This window comes from Phacochoerus africanus, chromosome 4 (assembly GCF_016906955.1).
Source record: "Phacochoerus africanus isolate WHEZ1 chromosome 4, ROS_Pafr_v1, whole genome shotgun sequence".
Taxonomy (NCBI): domain Eukaryota; kingdom Metazoa; phylum Chordata; class Mammalia; order Artiodactyla; family Suidae; genus Phacochoerus; species Phacochoerus africanus.
In genome coordinates, this window is record NC_062547.1 from 55,101,433 (window position 1) to 55,113,737 (window position 12,305).

Below are 12,305 nucleotides of genomic sequence, written 5' to 3' on the forward strand. Positions count from 1 at the left end.
GGAGCTCCCAGATACCTACAACAAATACTAACATACATAAAATGAGAAATTGATGGAAATACAATCATAGTGGGAGAGTTTAACACCCCACTCACATCAATGGACAGATCCTCTAGGCAGAAAATCAATAAGTCAACAGAGATCCTAAATGACACAATAGGAAATTTAGAAATAGAAAATTTAGGAGATGCAGACAGCTGGCTTCTCCAGGTTTTAGGGCCCTTGGCCATGGCAGTGACCCTCAGGAAGGTAGGGATGGTGCCCAGAGTCCTTGCAGAGTCAATGACATGGTGGTGCTTTTCCAGGGAGGTGGTAGCAACAGGTGGTTCTTGGTTGCACGGCCCTCTGCAGAGCAACCTCTGTGGTGACTGGTGTGGCAGGCAATGTTCAGCCATGGGACCCTCAGTGGTGGAGTTCCATGCCCACCTTTGGAGTCTAAGATGGCTGTGGAAATTTTCACCTGCTCACATAACCCAGGCAAAGATGAGCCCTGTTGCCTGAGAGCCCATGGATGTGCAGAGAAAGAAGTTCCTATGGCAGCCCTGACTCCATCCTCTTGCATACCCCAGCAATGATGTCTTGCTTCTCTGGCAGACCAGAGCCTCCTCCCACACTCCATTGGCTGTGGTGCACAGCCATCTAACCCCATCAGGTTATTTCCACACAGCCAACACTATTCCTCTCCACAAAACTGACCTCCAAGTCTCAGTGTCCAGTCCCTGCCAAGTGTTTCAGGCTGTGGTACATGGGCCAGTAGAATTGATCATCTCTGTGGCACTCTCTTTGCTCTCTCTGAGGCTTTGAGCATCTCCCTTTCCCAGATAGTCTCCCTGACAGTCTTCTGGCCTCCCAGGGTGTGGATTCCTTTATTCTTTCATATCTCTGTCTCAGGAGTGCTCTTTCTATTCCCTACTCTTCTCTCTCTCTCTCTTGTTTTTCCTTTTGTTCTTCTCAGTTATATGAAAGTTTTCTTGCCCTTTTTGGAAGTCTGCAGTCTTATGCCAGTGTTCAGTAGGTGTTCTGTGTGAATCATTTTATATGTAGATTTATTTTGATGTGTTTGTCAGAGAAGATGAGTTCCACAACCCATTGTGCTCCCATCTTGATCCCCCCTCCCAGTTTAAGATAACTTTTAGATCATACAACTAAACTGGGTAATAGATTATAAAAATGAAATGGAAAACCTGACAATTTCATTCAGATCAACAAGAATTAATTAGATGTAACTGATAAATATGATTTATAATTTTACAAATTTTTTGAGCTATACTGGCATTTAATTTTTATTTTCCAGTCAACATTTCCTCCTACACCACATTGATAAATTATACCTTTTTAAACCATAATGAAAATTTATCTTTTTCACTCTATCAGATATTTTCAGAATTTACCTTCTCCAGTTGGCTCCACAAGGTGGAGCCCTTGTTTCCAGTAGCTTACAACTAAGTTACACTAATTGTTGTTTTAATTTTCTCCCTTTGTTTTCAAATTATTTATGTCTTGTCTCTGTCTGATGAACTATGAGATTATTAATATTACTACCTCTGTTTCTTATATGTTGTCTATTTTATCAGGTAGTTTTTTAATTTTTGTTTGTTTGTTTGTACTTGTTCCATGTGGAAACTTCTGGGCCAGAGATCAAACCCACACCACAGCAGTGACCCAAGCCTCTGGAGTGAAAACACCAGATCTCCTGCACTACAAAGGAACTCCTTATATAATTGTTTCTTGCATAACCCAGTGTGTAACTAGGGCTGTGACAAAATTAATTACTGCTATAATCTTGGGACAACTTATCCTATATATATAAAACTCTACATAGAAAAATTTTAATAGTTCTAGTCTAGATATGTGAAAAAAGCAGAGGAAAAGCTTTTTTGGATCATAGTAGACTAATAAGATAAAGGCAATCCAGAAAAATAAAAATTATTAACAGGGTCAGAACCAAAAATTACCTCCTAGAATGGCATATCAACAGAATCTTTACTCAATCTATAAATGAGGTTTCCAGAACCCTGGAGCAATATTAGTCATGAAATCCCTCCCAAATATTGGTCTAATTTATGTCTAAGAAGAGGTGCTGTGGACTAAAAATGCCTCCTTGCCTGTCAGCAAACAAATGATGTTGTGGTCATTAAGCCATCAGTCACTAAAATCTTCCCCAGTGGTGAGCCCTGAGGGAACCCAGGATGGAAACAAACAGGTTGCAGGTGACCAAGCCATCATTCACTGAGGTCCCATCAATGGTGCACCCTAAGGGAACTTAGGATGGGAAAGAACGGGATACTGATCCTAGATAAAGTGCATATCAAAGGAAATATTTCAACAAAACCAGACTCCTCTATTTTCTCATATATAGAAGCATGCTAAATTTATTACCTTGAGGCTTCTGTGCTTTTTAAATTAACAGTAATATTTCTATTGGTACTGTTTTGATTACCTACTTTTTATTCCTCTACATAGCCTGTATCCCCCTTACCTCTTTGGAACAATCCCTCAGAGCCATTTGAGAGCTGCTCATAGGCTGGAGCCCTCAGAAAGTCTGCCTAATAAAAAACAATTCTTAAAATTTAGGTTGTGCAACAAGTGACATGTGTATATACTGACATGACCAGATAGCAGTTAGAAAGTAAGGTTGGTATCATGTAGCCTATAAAGGGAAACATCAAAAAATCAGCCTAATACCTTGATTACATGATTCCAACAAAGCAACCTGAAAAATAATGAGTATGGTCAGTCAATATTCTTTCTTCCATTAAGTTTATACCAAGTTCATACCAAGTTTAATGCAAACAAATTAGTTGTCCTGTAAATATTGCTGGTCAAAAGAATGTGGTTGAATGAGAGAAAAAATATCTGTGCATCTTTGTGGGTATTATATTGTATTAACAAAAATTGCATTGAGTTTTGTTATATACCTGTAAACAGGACTGGATCTTGAATTTCTCTGGTTTCCCCAAATATCTGGCTGTAATCTTCCAAAGTAATATTTAAAATTTTCTACCATTTTTCTTATTTAGACTCACTAAGAACAAAGGAATCACTTGAATCTCCTTGAAATGGACTATATCAGATTCTCTTCACTATCCAAATGACAGCCAAATTTTAGGAACTTGAACCTTCTTTCTATACTCCCCAATTTAAAAGGGCTACTTCTGACTCTAGAAACTGCACCCCAGATGGATAGCCTCAAATCAAACTGATAAGGAAGAGACATAGTTAACAACAATGCAGATTGGTTCTGCCCAAGGTTCCAGATCAAGATACCCTACTTTAACTGAACCTAAAACGTTTTTGTTTTCTTCCTTTTTTTTCTTTAGATATTGATCTGGAATGATAACATCGTCACAGAAATCTACCAGGCTATCATTAAGGCAACATTTTATCTGCTGGATTTGTTATTAAAAACTGTGATCTATTGATTAAACACACCATTTAAAAAGACATAGCTTGTGCCTCAACAGAATTCATTCTTGTCTGTGGTATATTGATATAATACCCAAAATAAAGATAGTCCCCATATATGTGATATTTTAAGAATTTCTGTTTATATGTTTTAAGAAATTAACCACATTCCATTTGATCTATTAACTTTTTGGCTAACATAATTAGAGATAAGTAATAAATTAATATATGCAGTCATATTTCACTTACTGAACAAAAATGTATAAATTATATGACACATATAGTTTAGAAACATATAAGAAGGATCTGAAGAATAATTTTTTTTCTTTCCTCACTGAATTGCCCCTTTATATACCTGTGAAAACATCTCTAGAAGCTCTCAGAACACCTTCCCAACCTCGGATTATGGCCATCCTGGGCTATTAGTGACTTTACCTACATTATCAAAGTCTCAGTGGATCTTCCTAAGTGAGTACCAAAACAAAACAGTCTTAATTGAATCTCCAAGTAAAGAGGGCCTAGGATCAAATCACTGTGGCACCTGAGTTTCTATAGAGATATTTAAATAGACATGAGTGGAGAAAAGGACTAATATGTACATTTGTTTAGAAATTTTTCAAAGAAGTTTTTACTTAGAAAATGGGTGCTTATGTGATGATTGTTGGACTGCTGTCAGCTCATCAAACCAGTGAGTGTGTGAAGGTGTGGATATAATAAAAGGTACTAGTCCTTGTTGTATTTTTATTCTTACTCACCACAGAAGAGGAAGGACTCCTCAGCAATTTCTTAAGAGTAGTTTATTCAGAATTAAGTAGTTCTGGGTGTTCCCTTTGTGGGTCAGTGGGTTAAGAATCTGACTAGTATCCACAAGGATGAATGTTTGAACCCTGGCCTTGCTCAGTGGGTTAAAGGATCTGGGATTGCTGTGATCTGTGGTGTAGGTTGTAGATGCAGCTCTGATTCAACTCCGAGCCTGCAGATGGTTAAAGGATCTTGGCATTGCTGTAGCCGTGAAGTAGGCAGGCAGCTGCAGCTCTGATTCAACTCTGAGCCTGGGAAATTGCATATGCTACCAGTGCAACAAAAAAATTATAACAAACAAAACAGAATTAAGTAGCTCTGTTTATACTAAACAATGAATTCATCCAGGCAGATCATTAGCCAGGGAACTCCAAAAAGAAAACTTAATCTGACTGAAGTTGGTTTAATAATATATGTAAATAATTTACACTAAAATATATATTCTTAAATTTAAAAAAATAGATGGGCTACTTAAACACTACACGAAAACTTTTAAAATGAAACTCTATTTGTTTAAAAAAACTTTTAATTTTATTTCTTAATTTATTTTTTACAAATTTTAGTGGAGTATAGTTGTTAGCATCCAATGTACAACAAATTAAATCAATTATGCATATACATATATCTATTACTTTTCAGACTCTTTTCTCATAAATGTTATTACACAGTATTCAGTATGTCTTTGTTACCAATTTTATATATAGTAGTGTTTATCTCATGAAGCTACTTTTAAACTTTGCACTTGAATTTTATAATTCTTATAATTAACTGATTGTGAATGACTGTGAAAAGATAGCAAAACATAAAATCAACTGCTGATATTGTCTATGAACTACTATTCTGGGTTTATGGTGAATAGTACATGAGACTATCCTCACTTAAATCATGTTATGAAATATAACTAAAATAACTATGTTATTTTTAATAAATGTATAAGAAAATTCATTTGAATTAAAATTGTATTTGAAATACAAGAAGATTCATTTGGCCATAACTGAACCAAGACATTTATTTAAAAAAAGAAAGTTGAAGGATAAAAATTATTCATTAAATGTGATGGTTCACTGTACTCACAGCCTGTGAAGTATCCTCTAGAAATGGGAAGACTGAAGCCAGGAAGAGAATGTTTTAAAACAGCATAGATAACTTAAATTATGTTCTTTAAGGGTAGAGTGTTTTCATGCAAGCATGTTTTATAATCACATAGAAGCTTATTCTATTGTATTATCACTTTTGGCAGTATTGGTTGCTATTTGGATTGAAATTATTCCAGATTTCATGTGACCAGTTTAGAAAATGAGTGATGTAAGAGTTGATTAACTTAACAGAAGATTTTAAATAGAGTTAGAGGTTGAGTGACTGTCTGCACTTTATAGGATTGTTTTCTCCAAAAATTGTAGATGATGAAATGGACAATGGAAAGTAGTTTTGGAGCTGATTGATAAAGGTGCTTTATGATTGGGAAGTGAGAGAAGAATCTTGGAAGAGATAGGGCCTAAATATTTTTCAGTATGATTTGCATGTGCATAAGAGATACTGAAGAATCAAATCAAAATTTACAGACCACAATCTGCAATTATTCCCTGCTTATTATCATTATATTTATGAATGAAGAATGGTTACATGGCACCCATTATAATCTTGATACCACTTCCTTCTTGTTCTTTAAGCAAACATGAATCCAAAATTTATAATCAAAGCTTAGAAATCACTTGCTAGATTTTATATTAAAATGTGAAGTAAAAATATAGTGAAGGTTAAAAAATGGCTATCATCTGCCTATAAAAATACATTTATGTGTATGTATACATATTATTACTAATTAATATATAATATGTAATACACATATATAATATGAAGAATAACATTTAGAAATAATCCAGCTGACTAACTATAGTTATGCATTACTATTTTTTTTTTCTATTGCTCTTTTTTTTTAATTATTTATTATTATTTTTTTCCCACTGTACAGCAAGGGGGTCAGGTTATCCTTACATGTATACATTACAATTACATTTTTCCCCCAGCCTTTCTTCTGTTGCAACATGAGTATCTAGACAAAGTTCTCATGCTATTCAGCAGGATCTCCTTGTAAATCTATTCTAAGTTGTGTATTTTTAAGAGCAAGCTATGTAAAAGTTAAGCATGCTATGCTTTTAACTTTTGCATTTTGTTTTTCTTCTTGTACACCTGAACTGATTTTGTTTCTCATAAATAGTTTATAATATCCCACTTTTATTTGTATCTTTTTACTTTAAAAAATATAGGTTCAGATAATTATTTTTGTTAAACTTACATTTCTTGTAGGTAGATAAGCTGGTATTATATCTAGTTTTAAACCAAAATATTGTCCAATGTACTTCTGTAATGAAAGAATCAAGATATTCTCATTGAAAAAAACAAATTTGAAGTATATATTCTTTTAAGTTTCTTTCTTTGAGGATATGTCTAAATAATATTTATCTAATAGTGCTGATGCATCATTGTCAAATATCACTGAATAAATATGAATTAGAAGCACAAACAATAAACACATACAAATAGTCTCTCTGTATTTTAGATCATCTCTTTATATCATAATAAAAGTTCTCAAAATGTACATCTAATGTTGAAAATACATATTACATGGATATTAATTAATGTCAGTAAAATTCCTAAGTCAGTAAATTAATTTAAGACTTTATGTCTTCCTTGTGTCTTATTTATTTATTTATTTATTTTTATTTATTTATTGGTCTTTTAGGACCGCACTGGTGGCATATGGATGTTCCCAGGCTAGGGGCTGAATTGGAGCTGTAGCCACCAGCCTTTGCCAGAGCCACAGCAATGCCGGATCTGAGCCATGTCTACAACCTACACCCCAGCGCACAGCAATGCCAGATCCTTAACCCACTGAGAAAGGCCAGGGATCAAACCCACGTCCTCATGGATGCTAGTCGGGTTCTTTAACCACTCAGCCATGATTGGAACTCTTCTTCCTTGTGTCTTTAGTAGAACATATTGTGAAAACACTTGAATGAATGCAGAATCTCATCTAGGCCTCTATGTAAGGATACTGTGAAGAATTACTTCTACCTAGATTCCAAAGGACTTTCTTGGTAATGTGATTCTGATTCTATGAAAGTCATTTTACAATGTTACAAGTTCTAGAAAATTGATGTTAATGAAATATAAACTGTGTTATAAACATTTAGATTGATGTATAAGTCCATTCCTAAGAACTACAATTAAGGGCTTCCCACTGGGGCTTGGTGGGCTAAAGACATCATTGTCTCTGTGAGGATGTGGGTTCAATCCCTGGCCTCAGTCACTTTTTTAAGGATCTGTCATTGCTGCAAGCTGCAGCATAGTCACAGATGTGGCTCAAATCTGGTGTTGCCATGGCTAAAGCATAGGCCTCAACTGCAGCTCTGATTCAACCCCTAGTCATGGAATTTCCATATGCAGCAAGTGTGGCCATAGAAAGAAAGAAAAAAACATACAATTGAGTCCTGTAGCTAATTTATTCAAAGAACTCTTGGTAATATTGGCCCAGTAACCTGGTTAATTTATTTCCCAGCCCTACTTATTATGAGGAAGGAAGGTCAGTTTGGGGACAGTCCAACATTTTCATTTTCTTCAGAAATCTTGAGAAGAGTTCCAAATTTCTTTGAAACTATTAGAGAGTGTCATTGTGCTTTGGAGCTTTAGAGGTCTAATCTGGTATTTTTTATAATTGTCCAACAAAGCTAATTTAAGGAGGATTGTTAGAAAAATCTGCACTCTTGCTGTACCTACATAAATAATCACACCAGCTTTATCTTGTAATCATGAATAATACTTCATTGAGAAAAGTTTGATCAAAAGAAAATAAAGGGTAGGGTTTAAAAATCTGTGCTTTGGCGGAAAATCCTGCATCATCTGGACTCTAGAAGACACTCTTGGAGTTCCCATCGTGGCGCAGTGGTTAACGAATCCGACTAGGAACCATGAGGTTGCGGGTTCGGTCCCTGCCCTTGCTCAGTGGGTTAACGATCCAGCGTTGCCGTGAGCTGTGGTGTAGGTTGCAGACGCGGCTCGGATCCCACGTTGCTGTGGCTCTGGCTTAGGCTGGTGGCTACAGCTCCGATTAGACCCCTAGCCTGGGAACCTCCATATGCCACGGAAGCGGCCCATGAAATAGCAAATAGACAAAAAAAAAAAGAAGACATTCTTCCACATTTTCAAACTCATTTCATATTTTTGAAATGAGTCTTGAATAACTCATTTCATATTTTTGTGATTCAGTTACCTTTTTAATAGTAAAACTATGTAAATCTCTAAAAGGAGACTGTTTTATCTATGTTCTTTCCAAATCTAAAAATAAACACAGGGAAGAGAAATATGCAATGAAATTGATGAATATTGACTTTATGAGATGGTGATGTGTAATTCATTTTGAAACCTAGGCAGATTTGGATGGTTTTAATTATCATACAGAATATGTATAATTATAACCTGAATCACAGAGCAAATAATATATTTGTTCCTTTACAAATGAAATAGTCTAGGCCTCTAGGTGGAGAAAATTTTGGGTTGGGAGAAAAACATGAATTGGATTTCTCTTGGAAGTTTTGAAAGACCAATTTTAAAAATAATGTGTGTGGTTGTTGTGAGGTTAAGTGAAAAAATGAATAAAGTATAAACACAAATAACTGCATTTTAAGCCATTTCACATGCATTCCTGGTCTTATACCACCTACATAGAATTTCTATTTTAATGACTTCAAGTGTTTTTTGTTTTTGTTTTTGTTTTCATTTTTGTTTTTTTAATGGCTGCACCCATGGCAAGTGGAAATTTCTAGTTCAGGTATCAAAACTATACCACAGCAGAGACCTGAGTAGTGGCACTGACAACACTGGGTCCTTAAACTGATGCACTATGAGAGAACTCCTCATTCTTCTTTTTCAGCTCTTTTAGATGCTGATTGACAAAAAGTGACCCACCCTTATTTCACATTTATTACCTCAAAATAAGTAACACTTGAAGGATAAAATAGGTGAGATAGGTGGTGCATTTAGATAGATAGATACATACATACATATATACATAAGTAACCTCACATGACAGAACACTAGAACAATACAACATAAATTACCAAAAAATATTCCATTGGCAGTTGCGGAAGATGAAATCAAATGCAATATTTGATCTTCCATTCATTGCTTCATTTCTTTACTTTTTTTCATTCTTTCTTTCTATTTTCTCTTCCTCTATTTCTTTATTTTGGCTGCGCCTGCAGCATATGGAAGTTCCCAGTCTAGGATGGGTTGAATCTGTGCTGCAGCTGTGGGTCTAAGCCACAGTAATAGACATGCCAGATCCAAGCTATATCTGTAACCAACACCACAGCTCATGGGAATGCCAGGTCCTTAACACAATGAGGAGGCTCATGGATCTAACTCACATCCTCATAGACACTAGTTGGGTTCATTACCACTGAGCTACAGTGGGAACTCTTTTTTTCATTTTTAAAATGTGAAGCTATTAACTACTATTAATAACGTTAAAAATAACTATATAGAACAATGTACCATAAAGCAATGTTTGTCATGTAAGTTTTAGAGAAGCCCCAAGATAAATATATATAAATATATATATATATATATATATATATATATATATATATATATGCTATTTAGGAGAGCTTGAACATATTTTTCAAACTACAGAGTATTTTGTCTACTTTAATTACAGCATTGAAAATCTCATTGAGGAGGAAGAATAAAATGACCTGTGTAAATGGTACTTGGCAATAAGGATTCATGTTGATTTCACAACAGATGAACCAAATGTTACCTGACTTCAAGGAAATATTACCTGATTTGACATTTCTGTGCAAAGAAGTCTCAAGAAAGAAAAATACCTTCTCAATAGGAGGTGGTAGTTGTCTGTAGATTTAGAGGTAACACTTAGGACTTAAGTAAGAAAAAGAAATCATTATTTAATAGTAAAAAGCATTAATTCAAAGCAAAATTCTATAATGTATGAATTTACATTGATTTCCACTTAATATATTTTAAATATCCCACATGATTTGTATGTTATATGAGTTTGTGTAGGGCAGTATCTAACTACTTATCCTAAAAATGTCAAGATATTATATAATTTTAACGATTTTCTAGAAAATGCTTTGGCTAAAACTGTTTGCAGTTTCAAATTTTAATCTTTAGATCAAAAAATGTTTTCTCTTTCCAAAACAAATAACTTCAATTTTTCATTTAAGAGCTGTAAAATTTTAAATAATACACAGCCTGCCTGAAATAATAATGTGAAGTTAGTGTATTATTTTAAATTTGAAATACTTATGTATTTGCCTTCAGGAAAAATCATAAAATGTCACATGGAAAATTATAATCAAACATCAACTGATTTCATCTTATTGGGGTTATTCCCCCCTTCAAGAATTGGCACCTTTCTTTTTATTCTCATTGTTCTCATTTTCCTAATGGCTCTATTAGGCAACCTCTCCATGATCCTTCTCATCCTTCTGGACACACAACTCCACATACCCATGTATTGCCTACTCAGTCAGCTCTCTGTTATGGACCTGACCTATATCTCCACCACTGTCCCCAAAATGACCAGCAATTTTCTGTTTGGAAGCAAGTCAATCTCCTTTGTAGGTTGTGGGATTCAGAGCTTCTTCTTCTTGACTCTAGCAGGTGCAGAAGGATTGCTTTTAGCTGCAATGGCTTATGATCGTTATGTAGCCATTTGCTTTCCTCTTCACTATTCCATCAGAATTAGCAGAAGAGTATGTGTGTGGATGACAATGGGATCTTGGTTGCTAGGCTCAATCAACTCCTGTGCCCACACCACATATATTCTCCATATCCCGTATTGCCAATCCAGGGCCATCAATCATTTCTTCTGTGATGTCACAGCCATGTTTATTCTGGCCTGCGTGGACACCTGGATCTATGAATACACAGTTTTTGTGAGCACCATTCTCTTCCTTTTGTTGCCTTTCACTTGTATTGCATTTTCCTATGGTCGAGTTCTTATGGCTGTCTATTGCATGCAATCAGCAAAAGGGAAGAAGAAGGCCTATTCAACCTGCAGCGCTCACCTCACTGTGGTAACTATCTACTCTGCACCAATTGCTTACACTTATCTATGCCCAAAATTTCTCCGTACTCCAACAGAGGACAAGGTTCTGGCTGTGTTCTACACTATTCTGACTCCAATGCTCAATCCTATTATCTATAGCCTGAGAAACCAGGAGGTGATGGGGGCTCTGAGAAGAGTAATTCAAAAAATCTGCTCTGTGAAAATGTAGACAAGGTTTTTGCATGAGTGTCAGACTTGGTGGTTTTCCAGCCTCATTCTTCTTTCTTCATGGTGTTTTTTTCCCTATTAGTTTCAAAAGCTCTTAATTTTCCTCATACATTGTTAATGAAAATGATTCTTTGTCAGGTAATAATAAAAATGGAAACTGTCTGACTGAAGTTGTCATTAAACATACTAGTTTTACTATTTTCCATTTATTTTACAATATATCTAAACTTGTATTCTAAATGACTAGATTGATTTGTGTCAAAAGACTTCTTGTTCACCTACAATTGCCAATAAAAGTTATTCTTTCCTAAATATAGGGAAACTACATATCAGAGATTGAGCTGAGACTTCATCAGGTATTCTGAAGTCCTTACACTATGTTAAATGGAAATGATAAATTGATGTTCTATTTAGGGTAGTGCCTCCTAGGGAAGTGACTCCTTATCAGCTATACCTAAAGATCAATAATAGGGATTTGGATATACCAAAAGAGAAAAAGGACTTCTTTTTTTTTAACCTATTATGATTTATTCTCTATAATACTTTGTTAAAATTTCAGTGATTAACACAGGATTTATATAGCCAGGGGACAACCAAGTGGAATAGAAAGAGTCTGTCTGAAGTCTTTGCCCTGAAGGCATACAAAGTCTCTTGCTTTGGGGAAATAAGAATCATGAAATGAATGGATCAGAGTTTTGTCTAATTAGTAGATAATGGAAATATCAAGGACTTTTTTTGCAACCATCCCCCATACTCTACACATATTTAGTTTACATCCTAAGTAGTCCTAAGATTCTCC

The 12,305-nt window shown here is 35.1% G+C and overlaps 1 protein-coding gene across 1 annotated transcript; it reads left to right on the forward strand.

Annotated features, from left to right (window-relative positions):
- The first annotated feature begins 10,568 nt into the window (after positions 1-10,568).
- LOC125124170 (olfactory receptor 2L5-like) lies at positions 10,569-11,507 on the forward strand. The gene has a single exon (XM_047774319.1). It carries the CDS (start codon positions 10,569-10,571, stop codon positions 11,505-11,507), a length of 939 nt encoding a protein of 312 aa, XP_047630275.1.
- Positions 11,508-12,305: the final 798 nt, after the last annotated feature.